Raw genomic sequence first — 27,934 nt, 5'->3', positions numbered from 1 at the left:
GAGGGTCCTCCAGCCTGCAGGGGACCAACACCGGGGAGGTGAGAGTCTGGCGGCAGGGGACACTCGGCCCCGGAACGCGGGACCAGAAAACCTCCTTCCGCCGGAGAAATTCAGGCCGAAGTGAAGACGGAGAGGCAAAACGAAGCGAAGCCGTCGGCGGGGCCTGGCAGGAGGGGCAGAGTCGCCGAGGCCGGAGGCAGAACTTACCGCCGCCGAGACGCCGAACTAAAGCTCCAGGCCGCTCATCAGTCCCGAGGGTCGGAGGGGCTCCATCGGCCGTCCGCCGGCTCCGGCTCCTCGGGGACTCACCGGGGCTCCCTCCTGGGGTCCCTGCGTGGTGGCCGGAATACGTTCCGACCCCAGGGCTCGTTGGCTCTCAGCGCAAACAGACACTGACATGAGGCCAAGAAAGATGCACGCAGCGTTTATTGGGGGCTGCCACTGGGAGCAGAAGTCCCGGCCGCTCCCGGAGCGACCGCGCTTTGCAGAGGGGCTGAGGCGGGAACGAAGGGGCGCCCGGCTCGCAGGGGCGCCGAGCCGGGAAGCCGCGCGCAGGCGCAGTGGGCGGCGCAGCCTCCTACCTGCCCCGCGTGTCTCATTAGCATGTCAAGTCTCCGCCCCCCGCCCCCGGCCGCGAGCGTCAGGATCGTCGCGAGGAGAGAGTGGGTGAAGGGTCCGCGCTGGGGTCCCCCGCGGCACAGGCTGGTTTAGGCCGGTTTCTTCGGCCGACTTCTTTCTGGCAAACATCCCGCTTCCGCATTCCTAGGACATATACCGCTCAAAAAAAAAAAAAAAAAAAAAAAAAACCAACACGGTTGCTCAGCCTTTTCTTCTAAGGTGACGCGCAGGGAGCCACGGGCTTTGTGGTGAGGGCGGGGGCGGGGGCTCAAAACACAGCCTCTGGTCTATCTCGGGACCACTTTTGATGGCAAAGTCAGGAAGGGTCTCCTGGAGGAAGTGATGGTTTTGGGGAGACCTGAGGACTAGGAAAGAACCAGCACATTTGGGGGCCATCTGCCCAGGGCCCCCGCGTGACTCACCTCCTCCTAACCCCACTCACCCCCCTTCTCATTTCCCATCTTTAGTTGGTTTGGAGGAATTTAAATGCCTATCCCAAGTGTTCGATTTCATTTATTTTACAAGTGATTTCCCACAGTATACCCTCCAGCCCACCCATCACCCCTCTCTCCACCAACACTCACTGGCCTCTTTCTCAGGATGAGGGTCAGGGTTGAGTTCGGCCTAAGTGAAAGCGTCTAAAAGATACACAAACCTGCTCCAAGCTTTATTGTACAGAATGCGGAAACACTGCAAGGCTGTAAGTGGCTTAAAATCAGCATAAGAGTTATTAGTGACAGAGGGAAGCTGAAGGGACTGCCTTTTAGGAAGACTCCATTTCTCCTGTTTCTCTGGTAGGCCCCATGTACTCATGTTCTGTATTTCACCTTGCATCTGAGTAAACCAAAGAAGCTCTGTTCCCACTCCAAGACGGAGGCAAGAAAGTGCATCATTCTGAGTTTCCTCCTAGGCCCCCATATGCCTGATAACATCTGAGAAGAAGTGGGCCGAGCATGTTTCGGGACACTAGCTTCCAACAAACCTCGGTTTTCACTGGTGTCAACATCCCCGACCTTTGGGGTTTTATAGAATAACACCAGTCGCCTTTGATTGGATCCTACCTGGATTCCTTAAGGAACATGCACCCTGGACCCCTTTCCAATATAAGCTCCTAACAGACACTCCCTTCTCTGAGTCTCCCAGACTCTCTGTCTGCTATATTGTATCACTTACACTATTCAGTTTACTGCTCTCGCTTTTTCCTGGCTTGCCTTCGATTTCTATGCTGCTCAAAGCCCAGGACCCTCTTGGTGGGTCTTTGGACCCACCGGGACTTCACACCTGGCCTGCCTACTCATGAGCAGCACTGGTTTCCCAACTGGACTTGCAGAGCTGTGCTTTTGGTTAAACCTGTTCAAATAATACTGTAACAAGAGAACCAAAAATAAAAACAACACATACATGTTAATAACCCAGTCTTCCATCTTACCAAGTCAGCTATTTCAGTGCCCCATACTTTTCAGAAGGTGTCCATGTGTCACTGCTGTAGTTTTTAAATACCTTTTTTCAGCCCACTTTCTACAATTGGATTACTACCATTTAAGCCATCACTTTAGATACCTGACTCCGTTCCAGGATCCTCTATCCCAGTTCTCAACCTATGATTTGCAGATTTGGGGGGGGTGGGGGTGGTCCCTGATACACTTTCAAGGAGTCTGCAAGGTTAATACTATTTACATAACAATAATAATGACATTATTTGTTTTTGCTCTCACTAGTGTACAATGAAGTTTCTAGAGATGACCTGGCCTATGATACCCCAACACTGAGTACAGACACACATGTGAGGGTCCAGACCATCTCTAGTAAAAGCCAGATATTAGATTTGCAAAAATGTCAAAGAATGCCACATTTCTCAATAAAATTTATTTTGCCTTGGAAACAAGTTATTTTCATAAAACACATTTTTATATTTACTTACTATGGGTTTATTATTGCTATCTTAATATAAATTATAAATACATTTTTAAAATGTCTGTTTCCATCTTCAATGCCATAAATATTGACAGATATAACCCAAATGCTCTTTGGGGTCCTCAATAATTTTTATTTTTTTATTCATTTTTAAAGATTTTATTTAGCAAGAGAGCGAGAGCAGGAGGAAGGGCAGAGGGAGAGTGAGAGAGAGAATCTCAAGCAGACTGCTGAGCACAGAGCATGCAGGGGCTCGATTTCACACCCCAGAGGAGATCAAGACCTCAGCCAAAACCAAGAGTTGGACACTCGACCGACTGCACCACCCAGGGGTCCCTCTCCATAATTTTTAATGTCTAAAGGCAGCCTGAGGTCAAAAAGTGGGAAAGTGCTGCTTTCCCCACTGAACCTGAACCCCGGGATCCATCTGGTTCAGTACTCACCTGCTCAGCTAAGACCTTAGACTTCAGGCCACACTCAGTAACCGAGTACTGACTCCCAGTTTATTGAGGGGACACCTGAGGCAGGCTGAGATGTGTCGTCATCCTTCTCCAGCTCAGTTCTAGGCTGGGAGGGCTTTGCTGTGTGGTCTGGAAAGCTCAGGGGAGGGGTGGAAATGGACCGTCAGCCCCTGCGCCCCTCGGCTGTGATGGCGAGGCTCCCAGCCCCCTGGCAGCTTCCTCTGTCCCTGACCTCCAGCGGTGGCTTCCCTCCCCTCACAGCCTGCTGTGTCCAGATGCCCCCGCCCTGAGTCCACAGCGTCTGACGTCAACCTGAGCGTCAGGCTCAATGTGTCACTCTGATGGGAGAGCCTGTCACTTTCACACACTCTTCATGGGTGGGAGCCATGTGGCAGCCCCTCTCTGAGGCCGGACCCTGCCCCATGGTTCCCAGCAGACGAGTTACTAAAGCAACAGCCTAATGAGGGGCGGATGGGGCTGGGCCTGAAGCGGGGATCGGAGGGGCCTCTGGAGGAGGTTCTTCCGTGTGTGCACCGGGAAGGAGGGCCTGTTTCCTTCCGGGGTGCTGTGCAGAGATGGCCAAGGCTTCTCTACTTGGCTCTGAGGCCAGGGCACTGTTCGTGGGGGCTGTGACGGGTCCCTGTCCTGTGGAGGATCAGGCCGCCCTCAGGCACCAGGATCCCCCGCGCCCCTGTGAAGGCTGGGCAGATGAAGAGGGGGCTGTCATCAGACCCCAGCCTGAAGAAGGGTCTCAGGGGCCCAGAAAAGGGTGAACGGGGACATGTGTAGATGTGTGATCTGTCCCTCATGTTATAGAAGGAGATATCTCCAGCTTCATAGTCCAGGAAGACGCCCACCCGACGAAGACGCTCTTTCAGGGGAAGAATCCTCTCAGGGGAAGACAGGACCCGGTACTGGTTTCCAAACATCTCCAGGGTCCAGAAGCCATTCTGGGGGACCAGTAGGGCCTCCCCTTTCCTCTCAACACTGTCTCTGCAAACCCCCACAGCCCACACCATCACGTTTTCGACCTCCACCTCCCAGTAATGCCTCCCTGAGGAGAAGCTCTCCAGGCCCAGGACACAAGGCCGGCAGTCGAATCTCTCCGGGTTGTCGGGGACACTCTGCCTGGAGGGGCCTCTTCTCACACTTCTCCCGTCCTCCGTCAGGAAGAGCTCAGGATGAGCGGTGTCCGGGTCTAGGACCACATCGGCTGCAGAAGAAGTCTCCAGTTTAGGCCTGGGGTCTCAGGAGATGGTGCTATTCCTGGACCCCGGGGAGGTCCCAGAAAGGTGGTGGGAGATCCCTGTGTGGCGGCCTTTTCCATGAAGGGCCCTTGATCCCAATTCCCAGGCAGCTAGCTCACAGAAGTCCTGAGGCTGTACTTCAGCCTCCTGGATGACAGGAGCCTGGCCTCAGAGAGGGGATCGTCAGGGGTCTAAAAAGGTGGAAAGTTTAGCAAAGGAACCAAAATTCATGGCTCCCGCTTTCTCTCAATTTTCTCCGCTCTGTCCCTTTTTCTATTCAACACATATGGTCTCTGGGACTCTCTTTAGTTAGGAACGTTCCAGTTTGGTTTAAACCAGCAAAGAGGCCCATCCTGCTCCCTCTCCCAGTGAAGCAATTAATGCCAATTTTCCCCTGCAGATTCCTGGGTAGTAAAAGCTCCTTTCATTGGTTCTCCGGATTCCATCAGTTTCACCAGGTGACAACTGATTTAAATGACTCCCAAGGGCACCCTTCCCAGGAGAAAAAGGGAGGGTCACGTCTCCACAACCTGCTTCTGCATTAACAACATGGGTCTGACGCCTACGTCTCTGCCCTCTCGGGATGTAGGAAAGGCTTCGGACCCCTGACATTCTGCAGATCTCCCACCTACAGTTACTACTCAGCTGATCGACATTTCTGTCACGTAAACGTGATTTTCTCCTCTCCCCACGTTGTTGACATGTCTGACTCTGACAGTTCTGAAATTCACCTAAAGAGGAAAGGTTCGAGTACCACAGTATCTGGTAAAGCCTGGATTGCTTGGTGCTTTTGAGCAGAAGGGGAGAAATCATAAGATGCGAAGTGCTCATTAGGATGAGGAATTCGGATCCTATGCTCTCTCTCTTGACCAACCCCCTCCCCTCACAGGCCATTCCCAGAGCATCAGTGTTCCCCGGGAGCAGAGAGGTGTTTCCGGACACCTAAGCATCCCCCCTTGAATTGGGCTTGGGGGAGCTTATTGCTTTTCCATCACTTGGTTCTCCAATTGTGCAGAGTCTATACCATCTCCCAAATTAATCCAGGATCCAAAGAGCAACAACTAAAAGGTAAATGTATGGTAAAGCTCTGGTAATGATAGATAAAATTATGCTAAACAAGAGGACATCCTCAGGAGCTGTGGGGATTCCCTGATGGCAGAGCTGGGACCCAGCGCTGCGGCTCACCCCAGCCCCTCCGCCTCCCAGCGCCCCCTGCCCGTCTCCTCTAATACGCCCTGCTGGCTGCCAGGGGGCAGACGCCTGAGCTCGGAGGGCGTGTCCACGGCGCTCACCGGCCTGTAGCAGGGCTCGTCTCCATCCTGCAAGGGGACAGACACACAGAGGAGCTGCAGGAGCTGCTGGCAACCGAGCAGAGTGCACACCTGCATGGACTACTTCAGGAAACGGTACACTTACGTAATTCTTCTTGAAGTTGCTCTGAAAAAGAAACAGAAACCAATTCAGGTCCTCAATAGAAAAAATCAGAGAATTTGAGTTTGTGTTAGACGAGGGAGGGTGGGTCCTTCGTGATCACCCCTGTCCCCCACTGTCCCTGCCTCTGGAATTGTCAAGATTCCAGAAACAATCGATGCACCGGAGGCTGGATGTTATCACTGCTTATTAGGTTTGCGTTTGTTCAGAGCGTGGGGCTGAGTCCGCAGAATGGGAGCAAGCAGGTGGGAGGGTGAGTCCCTGGTTGCCATGGGTCCGGGCCCCTTGCCGTGGCCTCTGTCCATTTCCTCCCTGTCCCCAGGCTTCTAGCTGCCAGAGCCGTGGCCCTGTGGGACCTGTCCTCCTACTCTTTTACCTTTTATTTGATGTTCTTTCTCTTTTTCCGCATGGTCTGTCTCCAATTCCTTACATGCAATTTCCTTCTCTTCATTTTCAACCTCTTTTCCCCTGTGGAGTTTCCTGATGAGACAGATGCTCCCGGCGGTGAAGAGGAGCAGAGAAGGCAGGATGACAGCGAGGCCCACTGTCCAGGGAAAGGTGCTGGGAGCAAAGGATTCTGAAAAGGGAGCCAGGAGAGTCCCATTCAGTGAGAGAAGGAGAGCCCGGATGAGAGGGCCCCTCACGATGCCCTTGGGAAGGGCTCCCTGGGGTCCCTGCTCTGTGAGCTTCTTTCTCAGAAACCCCAGAGACCCTGGCTCTGCAAGGGCTCATCCCACAGGAATTGCCAGGGCTGGGGGCCCAGGAGCCAAAAAAGCAGGAGCCCCTGAGGCTGCCATGGGAAGGACCAGGGTGAACACGGCTAACCAGCCACCACTGAATCACCACAGCCGCCACCCGGCACACCCCACCATCCCTTCTTGCCCGAAAGATTGCAATTCCCCGCTCCCTGCTTCGTCTACATCCTCTGCAGTCTGTCCCCCGCACAGCAGCTGGAGTGAGATCCTGTGACTTCTCTGCTCAAAACCCTGCAGTGTTTCCTATGTCACTCAGACTCCCTCAACAATCCTTGCCTGCACACCAGCCAGACCTGTCCCTTGGGGTTCCTTGAAGCTGTCCGACATGCTCCTGCCTCAGGGCCTTTGCATGTGCTGTTCCTACTCCTTGGGTTGCTTGGTTCTCAAATATCTGCACGGCTCATTCCTCACTTGCCCAACTGCCATCTTTTCAAGTGAAGACTTCCCTGACCATCCTATTTATAATTACAACTCCCCCTTACCCCAGCACTCCCTGTCCCCTCCCCCAACTAAGTTTTTCTACAGTACTTACCTCCATCTGATATAATCTGCAGATTAATTATTTCACTTATTGCTCTCTGCCACCCTAGAATGTTAGCCCCATGACGGCAGGGATCTTTATGTATTCTGTTCACTGATTTATCTTCAGTCTCGAGAACAATGCCTTGAATGTAGGTGATACTTGTTAAGTATTTGTTGAATGAATTCGTGCATGTCTGTAGATAGACAATCCCACCCACCCTTCCCTTGAGAAATGCCATGGGCAGGAAGGGAGAGATTCAGCAGGCAGCCCTCTGGGTGTAAATAGACACTTGGCCAAACCACTCTCCATTTATGATTGTTCTAAATGTTTTAAAAATGGCTGCAGGGGCGCCTGGCTGGCTCAGTCAGGAGAGTGTGTGACTCTTGATCTCAGGGTGTTATGAGTTCGAGTCCCACGTTGGGTGTAGAGATAATGTAAATAAACTTTAAAAAAATTGCTGCAGGATAAGGACTGTGACAGAGAAACAACTCTCAGAGAAGACTTTGATTTTCCCCTTGAGGCAAGACAAAGGGAGAGTCTTCCAGCTCTTCGGGGCTCAGGGCCCTTCCACCCCACGCTTCTATCTCCCCATCCCTGTTCCAGGCTCCGCTCTGTCTGAGGACCCTGCCTCGGCATGATGAGCCTCCAGAGGGCAGGGAACCAACCTGGGATGAAAATCACAGTTTCCTTCTCCTGGCCAAGCAGGGTGTTGTTGACGGAGCAGGATGTGTTCCTCATGCAGCAGTCCCTGATGACCACGGCCGTGGTGACCACGAAGAGGCCGTCTGCGTCCGCCGTGTAAGCCTCCTCCAGGGCCGGCATGATCGCACCGAGAGGGTCCCTCCACACTGCACGGGGCTCCGGGAACCAGCCTCTGGACGTGCACTCCAGCCGCACGCCTCCATCCTCCTGGCCCTTTATTTCAATGAGGGGCTTAGAGCCCAGGCCTGGGGACAGAGACCAGGGAGCAGCTAAAAAGGCAATGGCGTCCTAGCCTAAGTGTCTTAGATCAGCTCTCCCCGGGAAGAGCCAGGGGATGGAGGAAGGCAGCAAGGGGCCAGTGGCCGGAGAAGCTGGTTGTTCGTATTCCATGCATTCCCACAGGACTCCTTCTGTGAAAGGAGGGAGGAAAGGAAGGATGGAGGAGAGGAAGGAAGAAGACCCTGGCGTTGGACAACATCAGGAGACCAATATGCCAATACATCATGAGGTCTCTGAAGGCACTTGGCTTTGTGCTCCACCCGTGACCCCATCACAGTGACGCGCATCCGTCTGTCTCCTACCAAGTGACTGTGGGTTTGGTTGTCTCACTTCTGGGTGAGTGTGTCTGCTCTGACCTGAAACAAGCAAGTTGCGGATTTCACTTTCCGTCCTGCGGGGACTTCTCAGCAGCGCTGGTCTCCCGAAGCTCGGGAATAATCCGATAAGGACAGAAGCCTGCTGGGCCAGGTAGAATCGTGGGAAACTTTTTGACCTCAAGACATTGTCCCTGCTCTCCCGGCTTAGGGCTGCAAGTGACACAGGTCATCAGGAGTGGTTGTTTTTAGGAGAATGGACAGAACTAGAATGCAGAACCAACCCTTACCCCAGTTCAGAGACGTGTACCTCCCAGGGGCTCAGTCAGCCAGAGGATGTCCTTAGATCCCTCCACAGCATCTACCAATTAGAAAGATCTGGGTGCTCCTGGGATCCTCAGGATAACGTATGACCTCCTCAATGTCAGCAGAGCATCACAAAAAATCCTGATTCCAGGCTCTTCCCAACTTATACCGTCTATAAAAGAATCTCTAATAAAAGAGAAGTCTGGTTCAAGACCTGTTAAGTGCACGGTCCTAGAAGACTTCTGCCCCTTCAGCCAGGGGTCTAGTGATCATCCAAAGTTCTTAATTAAATTAAATTTTATTTTAGAACAGCTCAACAAAATAAAATTCCTGTTTATTATTGGACAACATTGTCTCATCCAAATTTCTTTAAAAAAAAAAAGATTTTATTTATTGGGGCGCCTGGGTGGTGCAGTCAGTTGAGCATCCGACTCTTGGTTTCAGCTCAGGTCGTTATCTCAGGGTCCTGAGATCGGGCCCTGCGTGGGCTCTGCACTTAGCATGGAGTCTGCTTGTCCCTCTTACTCTGCTCCTACCCCTGCTCTCTCTCGCTCTCTCAAATAAATAAATCTTAAAATATTTTATTTATTTGAGAGAGAGACAGAGCAAGCACAAATGGGGAGCAGGAAGGGAGGGAGAAGCAGGCTCCCCGATGAGCAGGGAACCCAACTGACGACTCCACTCAGGGCTGGATCCCAGGACCCTGAGATCAAGATCTGAGCCAAAGGTAGACGCTTAACTGACCATAGGCGCCTCACATCCAAACTTCTTAATTCCTTTGTTAAGGCAATCCAAAAAATTAAAAGACAAAATGAAGACAAATTAAAAGACAAAAGACAAAAGACAAAATTAAAGCAATCATGCAAGTCTTAGCGCTACCAGCTCCATCTGATTTTTGCCAAGAAGAAATAAACAAAAAACAAAAAAACAATTGCACACTGAAAGGCTCAGGCAGAAACTCTGAAGTGTGATAAGACTCAAAAGAATTCAGCAAGTTGGAAGGAAATTCTACAAAATGGGGTTCCATGGGGTTCAGTCAAAGCAAGTTTGAGACAATAGACTTAAGGACAAAATCAACCAGCCAATGAACCAAACAAACAAAAAACATAAATAAACAATTCTACGACTCAGTTCAGACTGGGGCAGGCCTGGCCAGGGTCATGTTTACAGGGAAAGAACAGAGGGTTCCTGCCACATACAAACCCATCCTGGTCAGCCGTGCAGTGCTGCTATGAACAGAGTCAGGACACCAGGGTTGAGAAACCCTCCTGCCACAATATTTCAGTCTAACGCTCTCCCAACTGAGCTATTTCGGCTGCTAATATTTCAATATGTTCTATTAATCACATACAAGGTTGCCCTTCTAGGTGACAAAGATGGCGTCTCCTACCATCTGTGAATTGAGGTCCCCTGGGGAGGCCACCGTGTCCTCTAAGCCTTACTTCCATTGGTCTCATCGACTGAAATGCCATTGATTTAGGTGTATCTTAAAGGCTCTTCCAGCCTTCAAACGTTTCTTTTAAAGTATAATAAACTGGCCCTGAGAATGAGGTCATACCTTAAAACCATTATTAATAAACACCTAGGGGGCACCTGGGTGGCTCAGTTGGTTGAGCGACTGCCTTCGGCTCAGGTCATGATCCTGGAGTCCCTGGATCGAGTCCCTGGATCCAGTCCCTCATCAGGCTCCCTGCTCGGCGGGGAGTCTGCTTCTCCCTCTGACCCTCCTCCCTCTCATGCTCTCTGTCTCTCATTCTCTCTCTCTCAAATAAATAAATAAAATCTTTAAAAAAAAATAAATAAAAAATAAACACCTAGAAATCCTGGTTTATATGCCACTTCTATTCTAAAGCCTTGCCCAAGTCCTCTGGTCAAATTCTCTCGTTTTCCTGTGGGGCCAACAGGCTTGATACTTAATCATGCTTTAATGAAATCATCTGGACAAGTCACTCACTCTCAATACAATTAGTATTTGGAGAAAGGGAAAAAAGGCAAAAATTACTATCTATTGAGACAAGGGACGTCCCTATGTTGTCCCCATGTGGTTCCTGACAGTGGCTCTTCTCACTCTCAGAGTCAGAGAGTTCGATGACAAAGTCTGTGGTCCCCTCTCTGGACCCCTGGTGCGGGGTGCTGTGCTGGGACTCCACGTGGGGTCCTCTGAGCCCCCGAGGGGTACAGCTCACTCTCTCACTTCGTTCTGGTTGTGCTCGATTTCCATCCTGTCAGGGAAGCTATTCTCCCCCAGCCCCCCTGCATTCTCAAGCCCTCTCTGCTTTATTTTCTCTACAGTGCTCACCACCATCTAAGATGCAGTTTAATTAAATATTGTATTGATTGGCTCTCTGCACTCTCCAGAATGTGGGTGCCATGAGGGCAGGAACCTTGGTGTATTTTCTTCACTGCTTCCACCTCGGTTACTTGGAATAGTGACTTGAACATAGGAGCGGTTTCTGAAGTATTTGCTGAATGAACTTACGAATGTCTGTGATGCAAGGGGGCCCAAAGAGAAATTTTCCCACTCTGAATTTTTTTTTTTGCCTTTTTAAATGTGTTTATTGAAAATTTAAAAATATATATGTGGCTCACATTTGTGGCATCTATTTTATTGCTAATGGACTGTACAGCTTTAGATTAACATCCCCATGTGTCATCCTGATTGCCTCCAGACTCTCGATAGTTTAAACTCACTCTAAAACTTTTTTCTTTTTTTTTAATGCTTTAACATTCTTTTTTTTTTTTTGGAAGATTTTATTTATTTATTTATTTATTTATTTGACAGAGAGAGACATAGCGAGAGAGGGAACACAAACAGGGGGAGTGGGAGAGGGAGAAGCAGGCTTCCCGCCGAGCAGGAGCCCGATGTGGGGCTCGATCCCAGAACTCTGGGATCATGACCTGAGCCCAAGGCAGACGCTTAACGACTGAGCCACCCAGGTGCCCCCTCACTCTGAAATTTTGATATCAGCTATATATTTGTTTTTCATTCAGTTTATAACTATTTATTAAGCACCTACTAGGTGTCAGGCAATCTGCTCAATGCTGGAGATAGAGTGGTGAATAATTGCTGTTGTTTGTCAGATCCTGATGGGTTCTGGTTGCGATTTGGATAATAAAGCTTAAAAAAAAAAAAAAAAGTCCAGTAACAAAAGCCTGCAAAGGTACTTTCAGGGTACTCAAGGGTATTCAAAAATTTTCAGTTCTCCTGGGCACATAGTTGGGACTGTAGTTCCCCTCTACTGTACCAGGAGGCATAACCACGCGACTTGGTTTGGTCAACGAAATACGAGTCTAAAGAACATGGAGCAGTAATGATTTGCCAGGCTCTCTTTCCCTCTGCTAAGGTGAACTGCAAAGCTCCAGATCCCTGAGCGAGGTCCGTGTGGACTAGAGCCCCACCTGACTCATGAGGACATGTTTCACGTGTCAGAAATAGACCTTTGTTCTTTTAACCTACTGGGTTCCGAGGGCTGCTTGTTACCAGAGCATCTCCTCGCATGTCCTGACTAACACACACATCAAAGACGATTAAAAACACGGCCTGACCACAGGCTTGGGGGAAAAGGTTAAAAAAGCAGATCTCAGGCTCAGAATGGAGATAGCATGATATGATGACCACTTACAGCTTTAGGGAGCAGATTCATCCATTCAGTTGCTATTTGTTGAGCAGTTCTTACACCCCAGACTGTTCCAGACATTGGCTTACAAAAGGAGCAAAACAGTAAACATCCTTCTAGCGGAAGAGACAAAACACACAGGATAAGTAAGTAAAATGCGCATAGAAGGCTATGGGAGAGGAGGGGAAAAGGCAGGAAAGGGAGTGAAAAGGGTCCAGGATGGGGGTTGATCCTCCCAGTTGTGGGAAACAACTGACTAGAAAGAAAAAACGGTGGGGTGTCTGGGCGGCTTGGTTGGGTGGCTGCCTTCAGCTCAGGTCATGATCCCGGGGTCCTGGGACTGATCCCAGAGTCAGGCTTCCTGCTCGGCAGGGTGTCTGCTTCTCCTATGCCTCCCCCCCCCCCCCCCCCCCCCCCCCCCACCGCCCCGGCTTGTGCTCTCTCACTCTCTCAAATAAATAAATAAAAATCTTTTTTAAAAAAGAAAGAAGAGATGGATTGAAATCGAATGTGAAAAACTTGTCTTTGGACTTGATGAAAAATGTATGGAGAATCCTATGCTATTGGTAAGAGTGTATATTAGCACAAGCATTTTAGAAAACAAATTTATAGTATCTATTAAAGAAGAAGAGAGGGGCACCTGGGTGGCTCAGTTGGTTAAATGTTTGCTTTCAGCTCAGGTCAGGATCCCGGGGTCCTGGGATGGAATCCCGCATTGGGCTCCTGCTCAGTGGAGAGCCCGCTTCTCTCTCTCCTTCTGCTACTCCCCCTGGCTCATGCTCTCCCTCTCTCTCAAATAAGTAAATAAAATATTTTTTTAAAAGATTTAATTTATTTTTTGACAGAGAGAGAGACAGTGAGAGCAGGAACACAAGCAGGGGGAGCGGGAGAGGGAGAAGCGGGCTTCCCGCCGAGCAGGGAGCCCACCACGGGGCTCCATCCCAGGACCCTGGGATCATGACCTGAGCTGAAGGCAGATGCTTGACTGAATGAGCCACCCATGTGCCCAAATAAAATTTTTTTTTTTTAAAAGAGGAAGAGAAATATTTCTCATTATACAGCACTTCTAGGAACATGCTTCAATTGGGAAATTTGAGAATGGGCATATTATGAACTGAATTATGCCCCCCTCCATTCCTAACCTCCAGTACCTTAGGATGTGAAGAAGATACCAGTACATACAGAGAAAGATACCCAGGATGTGTCCACACAGAGAAAAGGCCATGTGAAGACACAGTGAGAAACTGACCATCAGCAAGCCAAGGAGAGAAACCTCAGGAGAAGCCTGATCTTCCTCCAGAACCGTGAGAAAATACATTTCTGATGTTTAAGCTGGTCTGTGGTATTTTGTCAGGAGAAGGCAGTGTTCTATTTGTTGATATGAGTAGTGGTCACATGGGTTACAGTTCATAGTGATTCAGTAATCTGTACATTAATGTTTTATAAATTTTTCTGGATGTGTATTATAATTCACAATGAAAGTGTCTAATTCTAAAGCAAGTCGCTGAGCAAGACCCTTGGAGATCTCTAAGTAGGCATGAGAATTATCTGTAGCAGTTAAAGGCTACAGCGGAGCTCTGTGTGCACTTCTCAGGAATTGATGCCCACAGCCTGGCAGGGCAAGCCCACTCATTTGGTCCTTGGGCAGGAGGAAGCCACCTTCCCTGTTTATTTCTTTTTAATATTTTATTTGACACCGAGAGAGGGAGAGAGCGAGCACACGCAGAGGGATCAGCAGGCAGAGGGAGAGAGAGAAGCAGGCTCCGGCTGAAAAATGAGCCAGGACCCCGGGATCATGACCTGAGCCGCAGGCAGACGCTTCACCGATGAGGCACCCAGGCGCCCCGCCACCTTCCCTGTTTTAAAATCTGCTGGGCTGCAGTGGGCCTGAGGTTAGGAGAGAAACTCTCCTAAGGGTCACCCGGAAAAGCAACCCAGCAAAATGAAAGGACACACCTGCCACCATCAGGCGCACGATGGCCTCGTCGTAGGATCTGCCTTCTTGGAAGTAACAGTGGTAGATGCCGTGGTCGTGGGCTGTGACGTTGCGGATGACGAGCGCTACGCTCCCGGTGTTGATGCGTTCGCTCACCAAGGTGGTCCTTCCCCGGTACTCCTCCATCTGCTCCTCCGTTTTCTCTCGCCCGCCCTTAGACACGAGCACCGCCCGGGAGAACTGCGCGCGGAACCAGCGCACCTCCATGCGCTGCGCGTCCTTCTCGGGCGAAAGGTGGCAGTGGAACATGGTGTCTTCTCCCACCATGGCCAGGACTGGGTCAGCTGGCCCCACGACAGTAAACTGGGCTGTTCAACAAAGGAGCAGAATCAGACGGCGCGGCCATCAGAGATCTAAGGCAGGAAAGGAAGAGGATATTCCGGGGGACAGAAGTAATCTTTCTAAGGCCACAGGGGCTTCCTGAGCTGACCTGTTGGGGGCCGGTAGCTGGGGTTGGTGGGCAGCCAGATAGCTGGTGGGGGGCTCGACTGAAACGGCTAACACTTATTAAAAAGCACATACTGAGGACCTCGTGCTGACCCTGGCCTTACAGAGATTTCCCCCTATCCCCCCGATCTAGCGCAGGGCCTGGAGGGTAGGATACACTTGAGGGGTCCGTTATGGTACCACCAGCCACGAACTAGTCCCCACTGGAATGTGCCGTAAATGTAAAATACACACCATTTGGAACTGTTAGAATAAAAAATGTCAAACATCTCACTGTTCATGTTTTACATCAATTCAAAGTTTAAATAACAATATTCTGGTTATTTGGGGTTAAACAAAATGCATTGTTAAAATTTATTCCATCTGTTTCTTTCTGCTATTTTAAAGGTAGCTACTGGAGAACTTAAAAGTGTATGCGCAGCCCGCCTCTGTGGCCCTCGCTGGGTTTCTCCGCGCGGGTCTACATTCGGAGAGCGCGTGCAGAGGGCGAGCCGCGGCACCCCCGCCGCGGGACCCCAGCCGCGGGACCCCCGCCGCAGGACTTCACTCTCCCGCTCTGCAGACTGAAGTGCTGATCTTTGCCGTCCGAAGGGCCGGCAGGAGCTCGAGGCAGGCGCCCCTACCTGAGGGCAGCGCAGAGCAGCTGAGGAGCGCGAAGGTCAGAAGCGAGCGGGGCGCCGACCCGCGCAGGGCAGCCTCTGGCGCCATCTGAGCCAAACGCGCGGCTCCCGGGAGAGTCAGCGACACGACGCCTGGGGGTAAGACGAGGAGAAATTTGGCGCCAGCTCTGACCGAAGTCAAACTTTCCTGTGATCCGCACTGGGGTCCTCAGTGCCCCAACTTCTGTGATGAGCAGCGCCCTTCCTCTCCCGGTAGACTGACTCCTTAAACACTCCGCGGATAAGCCACAGACGATGATCCGGGAAGCAGCTTTCCGCCCTCCCCGGCTCACTTCTCTGGCCAGAGTTGAGTTTCTGCAGGTGTCACTCGATCTTTTTCCAACCCTTCCTCGCCCCGCCTCCCCATCCTCCCTTGGAATCCTGCAGAGCGCAGGGAGGTGAGGGCAGCCGTGGAGAGCCGGCCCTCTCCCGGGGACCCTGCCTTCCACCGTCTCACTTCCCACCTACCGCCCCACCCGTCCCGGAGGCCTCGCGCGACCCTCCCTTTCCTACCTTCTCGAATTCACTTCTGCGTTTTATCTCCTCTGACGGTCAAATGAAGATTTTCCTGTTGTCCTTCTTCTCTCTAATCTCATAATCACAATCGGAGAACAAAACGTTCTGAAAGCGGAGAAAAAAACCTTTTCTTCGCCTCGCATTAGTCGCGGCGTGCGCGCCATGCGCGGCCGCGGGACCCGGCACCGGGTCCACTGTGACCACAGAGTCCTTAGATGCCAATGAATGGTCTAGAGCCCAGGATTGGCCGGCTGTGGGTCAACCAGCCAATGGCATCCCTGAGCCCACTTACTCACCAGTCACCAGGCAGAATACACACAAAGTTTAAAATCGCACAGCGGCGTGTAGCTTCTTGCGATTATCTCTGGACGTTTAAAATGTCCTTTTTTTCTCATTTTCAGAAGCAGGCTAACTCCCGGAGCGGCCTCTGTGTGTAGACGGATGAGTGTGTAGTGGCTGGAGTTGGGGCTGGGGAGGCGATGAGGGAAACATAAGCGGCCTTACTTCCCGAGCCAGAAGAATCTGTTCCAGCTGCGGGGCTTGTGGGGGCGATAGTGGGGGCGCGGGAGAGGGAGGGGCTGGTAAAGAACGAAGCGAGACAGCAGCGCAGCCGCCTTTATGGACGCCGTCGTCCGTTCCGAAAGGGCTCAGTGAGAGGCACTGAGGACAGGGAGGCGCGTTCCAGTGGGGGCTGGAAGACGGCAGCCAGCAGAGGCTTTCCCGTGGGCTTCATGGTCTGCCGGTGGTGGGTGGTCTGGCTGAGCCCAACACCCCCTACACCCACACAGCGCCCCTCCCAGACCCCAATCCGGCCACTCTCTAGCTTCTAGAATAATCTTCCAACGCACATTTCTTAGTATTTCCCCAAGTGCCTACATGCTTCCTCGGGAGGCTTCCAAATCGCTTCTGATTCACTTCAAAACTGCACGGCCTTACATCCCAGGGCTCGAAGTCCCGAGGCCCGCACCGCCTCCCCCCTCCCCGCCGTCGCTCTCCATTTCTGCCTCTGGGGCCCCGCCTAGCCTTCATGTCTCCGTCCTCCCAGAACAACTCCACACGTTCCCAGTAGGCCGTGTTCTCAGACCCCTCCGACTCGCAGGCTCTGCCCGTTACTCCAGCCTGTCCCGCGTTCTTGCTGCCGAGGTGACGTGAGTCCATCTTCCCAGGGACCGGAGTCTGTGCTCCCCGGGAGCAGATACTTGCCCTCTGTGATTCCTCTCTCTCCCTTACAAGGCCCAGCCTGGGCTCTGCGCTCAGCTGTTGTTCAGCGCCTGAGTGACAAAGCTAAGTGGGAGGCCACCCCCCAACGCAGTCTGTCCATACATCTGCTTCAGTCGCTCTCCCGCCAGATCACCCACCTTTGCTTCTCCGCACCACACTGTGCATGAAAACTGCCCTCCCGAACCTCCCAGGCATACCTGCTAGGGTGTGACTGGTGACACAGTGCTGGGCCATTCCCCCAAAACGTGCAAAGCTTGCCCTCCGGCCTGGCGTGGGTGGGGTGTGGGGACCAGATCCAGTCCCTGGTCGTCGGGGGGTGGGCAGTGGGGCCACGGAACGTGGACATGTATTGGAAGATGGAAGTCATGGCTGCTGCAGGGATGGCGTGGAGGGGGCTGCTGACAGACCTTACCAGGCATTCCCTACATTCTCCAGGCGGAGCCTCGTAAAGAACGCTGTCAATGTGCAATCCCATGTGCCCTTGGTCCAGTTCAGGTAGATAGTTTCCTGCAAGGTGACAAGTTCCCAGGTGCCTACTTCTTCTCCGTCTGAGAGCTTTCTCTAACACTGATGATGCTTGCTCCTTCGCATACAGGTGGCCCAACGTGGGAGGGCAGGGGAGTTGGCCCCCCTAGGGGCAGCCTTAACCCAAAGGGGGATGGGGGCTGTGCATACGGGGCCCAGGCACCCACCCCTGCCAGGAGGGTTCTGAGAGTACAGGGTGGGATTGGGCCCAGTTGCCCAGACAGTAACCAACTAGCTAACATACCCTTTCTGCCACTTTTCACTTAGTTGACTTTTTCCCTTTATTTGTTTCTGAACTTGGGTTTCCTGGGGTCACTTCCCAAGTAGACCACGTGCACCCAAGTCCTCGACTCAAAAGTCAGCTTTTGGAGAACCTGAACGAAGAGATGGAATTAGGTAGAAATTTTACCAAGCACTGTATCCAACAGTGAGAATGATCTTTCCTGGAGAAGGGCACTCTGACATATGTACCTGGTTCTCTACTGAGAAGCTTTCATGTGTTATTTCCTTTTCTATGAACTAATAATTTCTATGACCTAATAATTCCTTTTTTTTTTAATTTTATTTTTTATTTGACAGAGAGACACAGCGAGAGAGGGAACACAAGCAGGGGGAGTGGGAGAGGGAGAAGCAGGCTCCCTGCAGAGCGGGGAGCCCGATGCGGGACTCGATCCCAGGACCCCGGGATCATGACCTGACCGAAGGCAGTCGCTTAACCGACTGAGCCACCCAGGCGCCCGGAAGAACTAGTAATTCCTTTACTCATTTTTCTCCTGGGTTGTTTTCTATTTTACGGAGATTAGCTCTTTCTCTAAGATATGACTTGTCTATATTTTTTCCCCATTTTTATCATTTTGTCTTTGCTTAACGGTCTAACATTGACCAATTCTCATCCCCTGTCACAGACTCTGGCCCGAGCAGCTCTGTGGGGGAAAGAAGCTTCTCTGGAGTGAGGAGGCTCGGGATTGCTGCTCCGTGCCCCACATTCACCGTGAAGCCAAAGGCCCGAGTCAGCCGTGGAGAACGTACATGGTCCGCTCAGTAGCCCGGCTCAGCGTGCTTTCCCGAGGCTGCCCAGGGCCTGACCTGCAGTGCACATACTGCCTGTCTTCTCCCGGCCGGGGAGGGAACTCGGGTGACACAGGAGAGTCTGCCCCAGAGCCCTTTTCAGGCTCGCAGCCTCTGTGGCTGCACAAAGTTCTGCTTTGGGGCTGGGGACTCAGCCATGCGCTCCAGAAGGATCCTGCCATCTTCATAACGCTTCATTCCAATACAAGTTCTATCAGAGCCCAGCGCTGTAGAAGGATCAAGGAGCCTGCGTTCTGGGGAGCCTCCTGTCCCAGGGAGGCTCTCAACAGGTATCAGACAGCACACTCACCTTGGATAATTCAGGAAGGGTTTCCCTCTGGAGCTGTTTACAAAATGTGGGCTAGAGCTATACCCTGGAGCCAGGAACCCCGGGGTTACCACCCACCCCTAACCCCAAGGGGAGGAGGGAAAGAGGCTGTTTTGAAGACCTAAAAGAACAGAGTCGTGTAGAGAGGGCTCTCTTAAGAGGAGCTTTGACCTTTGAAGGGGAATGTCTAGCCAGCTACAGGTGGCCCCGCGGGGAGAGGGCCCCGCGGGGAGAGAGCCCCCCGGGGAATAAGTACCCAGACTTCTCTCTCCTCTCTCCCTCTTCTAGCATCTGCTATGGCTCCCCATGGACCAACCCCAGCCAGAAGCCACAGGTCAAGACGGTGCCCTGAGAAGGAAAAATGCAACCCTCAACACCCGGACATCGGCCCGGTCTCAGTCTTCTGTTGAACATAAGCAATTTTACAGCACAGCAACATCAGGCAAGAGCATTTGTCACTATGATGGATCGAGATGAGCACAAGACCACTCAGCAACTGTGTATGAACGTGGAGGAAAACACGTCCACACCGCAGCGGGGACCAAACATCGCCCTGGGAGAGAGGCTTCGACAGACTGCTGAACCTTCACCAGTTCCAGCTGTAGCCTCCATAGATAGTCTTCCTCCTACACCAGACCTATTAAGACCTAACCCCTAACCCCATAAAGAATGACACCTCCCCACCTCCCCGGCAGCATCCTGTCTAGAGCAAAGCCCCACTCCCATGAGCCCTCCCCCAAATTCCCTAACACAAGCCCAAACTCTATGCCAAGTCCCCTAGGACACCTTCTTCCAGAGACACCCCCTAGTTTCCACCTGCACAGGTTCCCCTTCTGCCAAGGTCATGAACACCACTTGTCCAGCTGCAGGAGGGGGCCTGGGGGCCTTTGGTGGGAGAGCCTGGAGGTCAGCCCCCCGGGCCCACAGCAGTGTGCGCCTGGAGGGCCACAGAAGCTATCGGGAACACAACTGAACCCAAAGCGCTGGGTGCCAGTCACCGCGGGGACGTTTTCTTCTCCTTCCTCGCCCTGCCCTTCGCCTTCCCTGCTCAGACCCTCTGGAGCAACGCAAGGAAGTTCTTGACCTGATACCATAGGGTCAGGAGGAGTTCTTCTTGGAGGAAAACCTCTCTTTCTCAAAGGCATCACAGAAACAGTTGGAAGGCGGTAGAGGCAGTTCCTAGGGACCAGCCAGGAGTGCTCCCAGGTGGATTTAGAGCCCGAACTCTGCACTTGCCCCCACGTCCCACCGAGAAGTGAGCAGAAGTCTCCGGAGGCCACTGTGGGGGCGGGGTGGGGGTGGTGGTATGGATGTATCTCTGAGCAGCCAGACCAGCTCTGGACTGCTGCTTACTTTGTTATAATCTATCCTTCCATTCATTCTCACTTGTGTATTTCAATCCTTACTTATTTTTTTGTTTCATGCCTTTTAAAGTAAGTGGTAGACATCAGTGCACTTTCCCCTGGATACTTCAGCTCACCTGTCAAGAACGCAGTTATGAGGGGCGCCTGGGTGGCTCAGTCGTCGAGCGTCTGCCTTCGGCTCAGGTCATGATCCCGGGGTCCTGGGATCGAGCCCCGCATCATGCTCCCTGCTTCTTCCTCTCCCTGCCGCTCTGCCTATCTGTGCTGTCTCTCTGTGTCTCTGTCAAATAAATAAATAAAATAATATCTTAAAAAAAATGCAGCTGTGAAGTGCTCCAGGCACCAATATGGTATTCGAAATATGTGTAGGAGTAACTTTCAGTTGTCTGCTCTAGAATGATCAGTGGGTTATTTTTACCTGGGTATCCATAGCTCCTAAATGCCTGGCCGTTCTGACATTATTGGCAGTCTGGCCCGAGGTACCTGGCCCCATCCAGGAAGAATCAAGACTGCCTCCAGTAGGGCTTCTGGAAGCAGGAGGGCTCTGGAACTCGCGCTCCCTCCTGTCCGGACGTTCCCCGGCACCTGCTGGGAGAAGTGCTCCTCAGGAAGGGACTAGGTGTTCTTGAGGACCCGAGGGCCCCACAGATCACTCGAAGAACCACAAGCATAAAATCATGAAACTGTGAAGGACTGAGGACAGGCATGGGGTTGAGTTCAGAGACACGATAAAATAGGAGTGGGCATGGCATTACAGAGGAGTGAGGAAGGACGAGTTAGCTCGGAATGTAAAAATCTGCCCTGCCAGTGAGCAGGCTGGGAGAATAGACACGTTTGCTAAAGCCAATTGCATAGTAAACGGGAGATACTATTTCTCCCAATGTAATGCTGCAGCCACGAAGATGCAAACAAGCCCCTTCTCCGAGGGCTTCCTGCTTTCTTACTCGCTGGGAAACGTGGTCTTTAAAATTCACAGGCTACCAAAAGCTTCATGCTCAAAATCCTATCAATGAGAATGAAACATTCCATTCTTGCCTGGAGGATCCACATCAGTTTGACACAAAGAACCAAACTAGATGCTAAACTTCAGGCAAGGGCCCCAGAAGGCTCGGTTCCCCCCACCCCACCCCCTCCCAGATACTGCTTAAGGACACACCAAAGTGCCAGACTTGTTGATAAGGTCACGTGCTCTTGGCCTGGGCACCTCGATTACCAGGCGAACGTCACCAAATTCCTCTGATGTCATTTGCGTCAGGGCTATTTAAGGACGGGCTCCTAAGCTGGGGAAAGCGAGGAAACTTTTGCAAACACCTCCTCCCCGAAGAACGATTGCTATTTCTATATATTCTAGAACACGAAAGGTATATAAATTGCTTAGAGTATCGCTAGCTGCTGTAACAAGATATTCCAAAGTGTCAGGGGCTCAATTCAACAGTAATTAATGTCTTGCTCACATAATTGTCAGTTGCTTCTGGTTGGCAGGTAGGTTTTGTGGGTGTGACCCCTTTCATCTGTGAGCCTCCATCCCTGACAGCAGGGTCCTCCACATGTGGCCAGAAAAAAGAAAGTGGCCATCTCCTAAAGCCTTTGGCCCAGAGGTGACACACCTCACTTCCACCCATATTCTATTGCTGAGAGTCAATCCATGGGCCCCCCTCTCCCCCCGCCCCAGCTGCAAGAGATGCTGGGAAATGTCTTCCCTCGCTGGACAGCTAATCACCAGAGATGATGCTGTACTCTGGAAGGAAAACATGAATTTTGGTGGATAAGTTCCTCAGCCTCAGTGGGGAAAGCTGTTTTTATTCAGAGGGGACCTGAGAAACAAGCCCCATTTTAGAGAACAAATAAACCTGCACAGTCTTTTCTGCTTTGTCTGTTGTTGGGCTGTTGTCAGCCAAGAGAGAGGTACTCTCCAGAAATGCTGGTCTCAGCTCCGGGGATGGTAATTTCTGGGAGAGTCCGAAAGCTTGCATGGGCTCATCCATGCACGGAATGAAGCACATACCTTTAGCCCCTATTTCTGTTTGTTTTAAAAATAGACTGTAGGGCGCCTGGGTGGCTCAGTTGTTTAAGCGACTGCCTTCGGCTCAGGTCATGATTCTGGAGTCCCGGGATCGAGTCCCGCATCGGGCTCCCTGCTCAGCAGGGAGTCTGCTTCTCCCTCTCCTGCTCCCCCCTCTTGTGCTCTTTCTCTCTCTCACTCTCTCTCTCAAATAAATAAATAAAATCTTTAAAAAAAAAAATAGACTGTACCTGAGGCCAATTTGTGGAATTCGAGAAGTCTGACTTCAGGATATCCAGCCTCCTCTGGGTACTCAGTTTCAGATGCCCAGGGCCTGCTGACTTCTTAACCCTATCCCTTATCAGATGAGCTTCTGTAAGGTGAGCCTTCTTGTTTTTCACATTGGCATACTTGAGGGGAACTGCAGTTAGTGCCTGAAACACAGGGGCAGGTGCCCAAACCACTGGTTGAATAAAAAAAGAAAGATGAGAGAGTGAGGGAGATCATCATTATCTACCTTAAAAACTCATTTGCTCTACTTTTTTAATATTGCATTTGAAATCTGTGATTTCTAATTGCTGAATAAAAGGCTATGTCCCTCATTAAATAGACTTCAGGAAATAGTGAGCAGGTTGGAAACAGATTTTCAGGTGCAAGGGAGTTTTCTCCACCCTGGGATTATCCCTTATCCAGATCCTGCCCTGAAGTTAAGCAAGGGCCCTTTGTCCTCAGGTTCCTCCCCCATCTTCATGCTCAGCAATGATTAAGCAGCTCAGATTCACAAAATAGGAACCTCAGACATAGCCAAAATAGTCTCCCAACTAATCAGTGGCAAGGATTTACCATTCTTATCTTTAAAAAAATAATAATGGTACTAACATCTACTCTACACGGGGTGTATGCATATTCGACAGGTTTCTACTGTAACCATGCCTCAAAATAAACCAAATATCTCAGGGGATTATATCAAGCACATTTAGAGCCCAGGCCCACTTCACCGATATTCCACTGGCCAAGCCGAAAGTGAAGGAGGGGTGGCTTGGCAAAGACACGCGGCTGACAACAGGAAAATTGGGGGCAGTGGCCCTGTGCACCACAGGAGAGAGCTCTGACCGCAGAAGTAGCATGTTCGAAACACAGAACACACGAACACAATCCCAACGCCAACGGGAACCCGGTTGCATTACTATTCTCCTAGTGGCCTGCCATCCATGCATATGCTCAAGGCCAAACTGGGAAGTCATCCCTGCTTCTATCCTCCCCTTACCACCAGCATCTAACTCACCAGCATCTAACCCACCACCAAGTCCTATCAGCTCCGCTTCCAAATAAACCTGGATCCACATTCTGCCCCTCCACGGTTACCACCGCGATCCAAGCCTGCGCCTTCATCTCGGGCATAGCCGGCTGCCACTGTTTCCTGAAGAGTCTCCCTCCTCTGCACTCGGCCCTGCCCCATGGACCGCGCACCACGGGGAGGGAAGGTCACCATGGCAGCCTCCCCCCTGCACCCGCCAGTGGTCCTTGTGTCACGGTGGGCAGTTAGTGAGGCTCTAACGGGATGCCTGGAGGCCAGCAAGGAGGAGGCCGTGGCCAGCTGTGGGGAAGGTCAGAGGCCTGTCCTGGCAGCGTCCATGAGAGGCCGGATCCCACCAGACAGGCCCAAGATGGTGGCGCCACGACAGGAAAGCGCTGAGCAAGTGAGGAAGAAAAGGTGGGAAACTGTCCTACCAAGAAATCCTTGCTCCAAGTAATGAATATTCCCCCCCCTTTGTTAACAACTGTCAGTAATAGAAACCCAACCCCCAGGTCGTGGCCTCTCCCTCTCTCTCTCTCTCTCCCCCTCTCTCCCTCTCTCTCTCTCCCTCCCCCTCTCATCTCACCAGAGTATACTTTTCATTTTAGTAAACTTCCCCCCTCATGTCGCTTGTCCACTGTGCTGCATGTCTCTTTGAATTCCTTCTCATAACAAGACCAAGACCCTCTGATGACTCCTTCAGGGCTGGCTGGGTCAAGGCCCCAGGGCCTGGGGTCTTTCCAGTTCAGCTGGTCACTTGCAGCTTAAATAAGATCCAATTCCTTACCATTTTCCAGAGCATGCTTCCCTAACTGAGATGCAGATCTCCATGCCCCAGGTGGGGATCTTATTAAAATGTAGACTGACTCTGTAAATCTGGGGTGCAGCTTGAGACTTGGCATTTTGAGTGGGCTTGGTGCTTTGGGCTCATGGCCCGCAGTGGAACACCCTCTGTGACCTGCCCCCTCCCCCACTTCCTCTTTAGCCACCTCCCTTCAAAGGCCTTCTGTCTATTCCTTTTCCACTTCAGCTCTCCAGCCCCAAGGACTCTGCCCCCACACCTGCATGCTCTCCTCTCAGAAGAAGGCTTACTCCTTCTCATCATTCCTGTCTCAGCTCAGCTCAGCCATCACCTTCTCAAACAGGCTACTCCTGACCACCCCATCTTGCTTGAGAGTTTCTCAACCTCAGCACTATTGACATTTTGACCGGGACAGTGGGGAGCTGTCCTGTACGTGGTCGGATGTTTAGTAGCATCCCTGAACTCTACCCTCTAGGTGCCAGGAGCATTACCCCCCCCCCCCGCCCCCGTTTGCAATAATCAATAATGTCTCCATACATTGCCAAATGTTCCCTGAGGGCGTGCTTTTCATCCTCAATCCCCGGCTGAGAACCACAGCTGTATCTTAGTTCTATCTCCTTCAGGCATCTTGTGTATTTGTTTCACTGTAGAGCCGGAACTCTGTATACGTCTCGCTCACCTCTTTCCCTGGCACTTTGAACAGGGTCTGATACATTGTAGGTGTTTGGTAAATATTTGTGGATCAATGAATGTATTTTTGTTACCAGATGAATTCCTTTTTTTTCCCAAATGAATTCTTTTTTTTTTTTTTTTTACGAGTGTTGGGTTAGACATTTTATTTTATTTTATTTATTTATTCTTCAAGATTTTATTTATTTGACAGAGAGAGACACAGCGAGAGAGGGAATACAAGCGGGGGAGTGGGAGAGGGAGAAGCAGGCTTCCCTCAGAACAGGGAGCCCGATGCGGGGCTCGATCCCAGGACCCTGGGATCATGACCTGAGCCAAAGGCAGATGCCTAATGACTGAGCCACCCAGGCCCCCCCTCCAAATGATTTCTTAAAGTTTCGTGCCATTTTATAATTCAACAGTGTACTAGGTAGGTGTTCATGCCATTTTTTCAGCATATTTTAAAAATTTTTATTAAAGAAAATTCCAAACATACACAGAAGTAGAGAAAATAGTATAAAGAATCCCTTAGGTGTCCATCCCCAGCTTCAGCAACTCTAATGTTTTGCTGGATGGAAAATATTGCATCTCTCTGCTCTCACTTTTCTCCCCACACACCATACAGTTTTATCCATAAGGTTAAGTCTCCAAATAGTTAAGGACGCCCCCCCCCCCCCCCCCCCCCGCCAAACCACAACGCCTTTATCACGCCTAATAAAAATTAAGACTACTGTAGTTTCTTTGAGTCATCTAAACCCAGTCATATGTAAATTTCCCCAAATGTCTCTCAAAAATGTATTTTTACAGTTGGTTTCTTCAAATCAGGGTCCAAACAAGGTCAGATCGTTGCCATTAAATGTGCCTCACATCCAGTGGTGTGTGGGAGGGTGGGGATGCAAACTAGCTTTACTAACTGCTAATTACTGGCTGACTCTTTTACAGGAATTCTGCTAATGTTTTATAGATGCATTATTACATGTAATCCTTAGAACATCACTTTTAAACAGTAAATGGTGAGCTCCTTCTACTCAGAAGAGACATCTGAGGCTCAGAGACCCGAGTAAAGCTGCCCCAGGTCACTGACAGAGGAGTAGGCTGCTCAGATTTAAAGCCAAATGTCTCACCCCAGAGTTTCTGCTTGTAACTGGTGACGTGGGAATGTAGGGATTCAGAGCAAATGGTCAAGAAAGAATTCTTGAGACGTCTTCGGTGCAAAAAGGCGGTTTTACTAAAGCACAGGGACAGGACCTGTGGGCAGAAAGAGCCGCATTGGGGTTGTGACAGGTGACTGATTATATACTTTCAAATTGGGAGGGGCTTAGGGATAGTGTAAGTCACTAAGGAATTTTGGAAGCAGGGTTTCCAGGACCTCTAGGGGCTAGCTGGTGTTAGGAAAAGGTCATTTATTACTGTTTACTTAGACCCTTCAGTCATGAGACCCTTCAGATGTAGATCAGGGGGCCATATGTGGGGAGGATGATTGCTAACATATCTTGGGGCATAGAGATAAAGGAAGTTTCCAAAAGAATTTTTATATGTTAAAGAAGTCTTACAGGAACCTGGAGTTTGGGATAATGTTAAGCTAAGATTGCCTTTTGCCCTTAGCAAAGTATCAACATTGAGGCAGTTGAGTTTCTAGAGGAAGGTCACTCTGCCTAAGGACTTGTCAATGGACTGTAAGCAGTAAGGATGTTTAACTTTTTCTTCTGCCTTTGTTTCCCACATCACCTCGTATGCTGTTCTGAATCGGCGTGATAATAGAGAAAACAGTGGACAATCATTTAGGTTGTAGAAGGAAAACATTTGGACGTTATGAAAGTAATGCTGAGGGCGCCTGGGTGGCTCAGTTGGTTAAGCAACTGCCTTCGGCTCAGGTCATGATCCTGGAGTCCCGGGATCGAGTCCCGCATCAGGCTCCCTGCTCGGCGGGGAGTCTGCTTCTCCCTCTGACCCTCCCCCCTCTTGTGCTCTCTCTCATTCTCTCTCTCAAATAAATAAATAAAATCTTAAAAAAAAGAAAGTAATGCAGAAATACATGATGCCACCTGCTGTTTGTCGATCTTGATGTAACACAGTAGGTGCATTTCCACTGTACTATAATCTCTCTGCTTCATCTCCAAAAATGACCAACAGAAGAATTCAAAAAGGATTTGTCGAGTGAATGTGTATCATTCCATATAGGTCAGGTTAGTTTATGGGTAAATTTTAGTTGAATATTAAGTCTGATATTTTAAAAGAATTTTAAAACTTGGCTGTTAGTTGCCCACACCAGGTAGCAGTAACCCTTTCAACTGCATCCTTCACTTGGCAGCCATCAGCTCTCTGCTTAAACACTCCCCAAATGGGCACCTCGCTACCTTACAAATGAACAAGGCTAATTGTAAGAAAGTTACTCTCCTACAGGGCAAACTCTGCTTCCTTGGAACTTTCATCTTTTGGTTGTAGCCCTGCTCTGTGCAGCTAAACAAAAATTAATCAGATCCCTCAAACTGAACAGCTCCACATGTTATGATTACAGTAATAAGCTCTCATTTTCTCTTGTTATTGCTCACATTTATGGAGCACCTGCTAAGGCCTTTACTAATTCATTTGTTCCTCAGGAGAATCTTATGAGGTGGGGGCTATTGTCCGCGGTTTACAGATAAGGAGACTGCTCAAAACCCTCCCGGACCAGTCCCTCCTCCCCTGCCTTTCTTTATCTTTCTTCTGGGCTTTTCTCCATAACATATAGGTCACCATCGGACATGCTTTGGCGTATGTCACTTGTTTATTTTCTCTCTCCCTCTCGCTAGGACGCCAACTCCATGGAGTCAGACGTCTGTTAAGTTTTGAGTACTGCTCGATCCTTTTGTCTATGAGCTCCGACAGAAGGA

At 50.7% G+C, this 27,934-nt stretch overlaps 3 protein-coding genes across 3 annotated transcripts in view; all 3 read right to left on the bottom strand.

The window, feature by feature from the left end:
- Positions 1 to 622, bottom strand: part of LOC117997506 (endogenous retrovirus group V member 2 Env polyprotein-like) — a 10,204-nt gene extending 9,582 nt beyond the window's left edge. Inside the window, exon 1 of the mRNA XM_034985852.1 lies at positions 208 to 622. The gene's annotated coding sequence lies outside the window, so the exon portion shown is untranslated. The remainder of the gene's footprint in view (positions 1 to 207) is intronic.
- Positions 1 to 27,934, bottom strand: part of LOC117997523 (histone H2B type 1-C/E/F/G/I) — an 881,166-nt gene that overhangs the window by 805,298 nt on the left and 47,934 nt on the right. The window lies entirely within an intron of this gene.
- LOC118027232 (butyrophilin subfamily 2 member A2-like) lies at positions 3,584 to 15,894 on the bottom strand. The gene is made up of 8 exons (XM_035030450.1): positions 15,783 to 15,894; positions 15,234 to 15,362; positions 14,124 to 14,471; positions 7,615 to 7,896; positions 6,048 to 6,248; positions 5,657 to 5,677; positions 5,533 to 5,559; positions 3,584 to 4,206 (listed from the first exon to the last, which is right to left on the bottom strand). Exons 2-8 carry the CDS (start codon positions 15,316 to 15,318, stop codon positions 3,584 to 3,586), a joined length of 1,587 nt encoding a protein of 528 aa, XP_034886341.1. The 5' UTR covers positions 15,319 to 15,362; positions 15,783 to 15,894.

This window comes from Mirounga leonina, unplaced genomic scaffold, assembly GCF_011800145.1.
Source record: "Mirounga leonina isolate KUSES-001 unplaced genomic scaffold, KU_Mleo_1.0 Mir_366, whole genome shotgun sequence".
NCBI classification, from domain to species: Eukaryota; Metazoa; Chordata; class Mammalia; order Carnivora; family Phocidae; genus Mirounga; species Mirounga leonina.
This window is presented reverse-complemented; position numbering and strand designations above follow the sequence as displayed.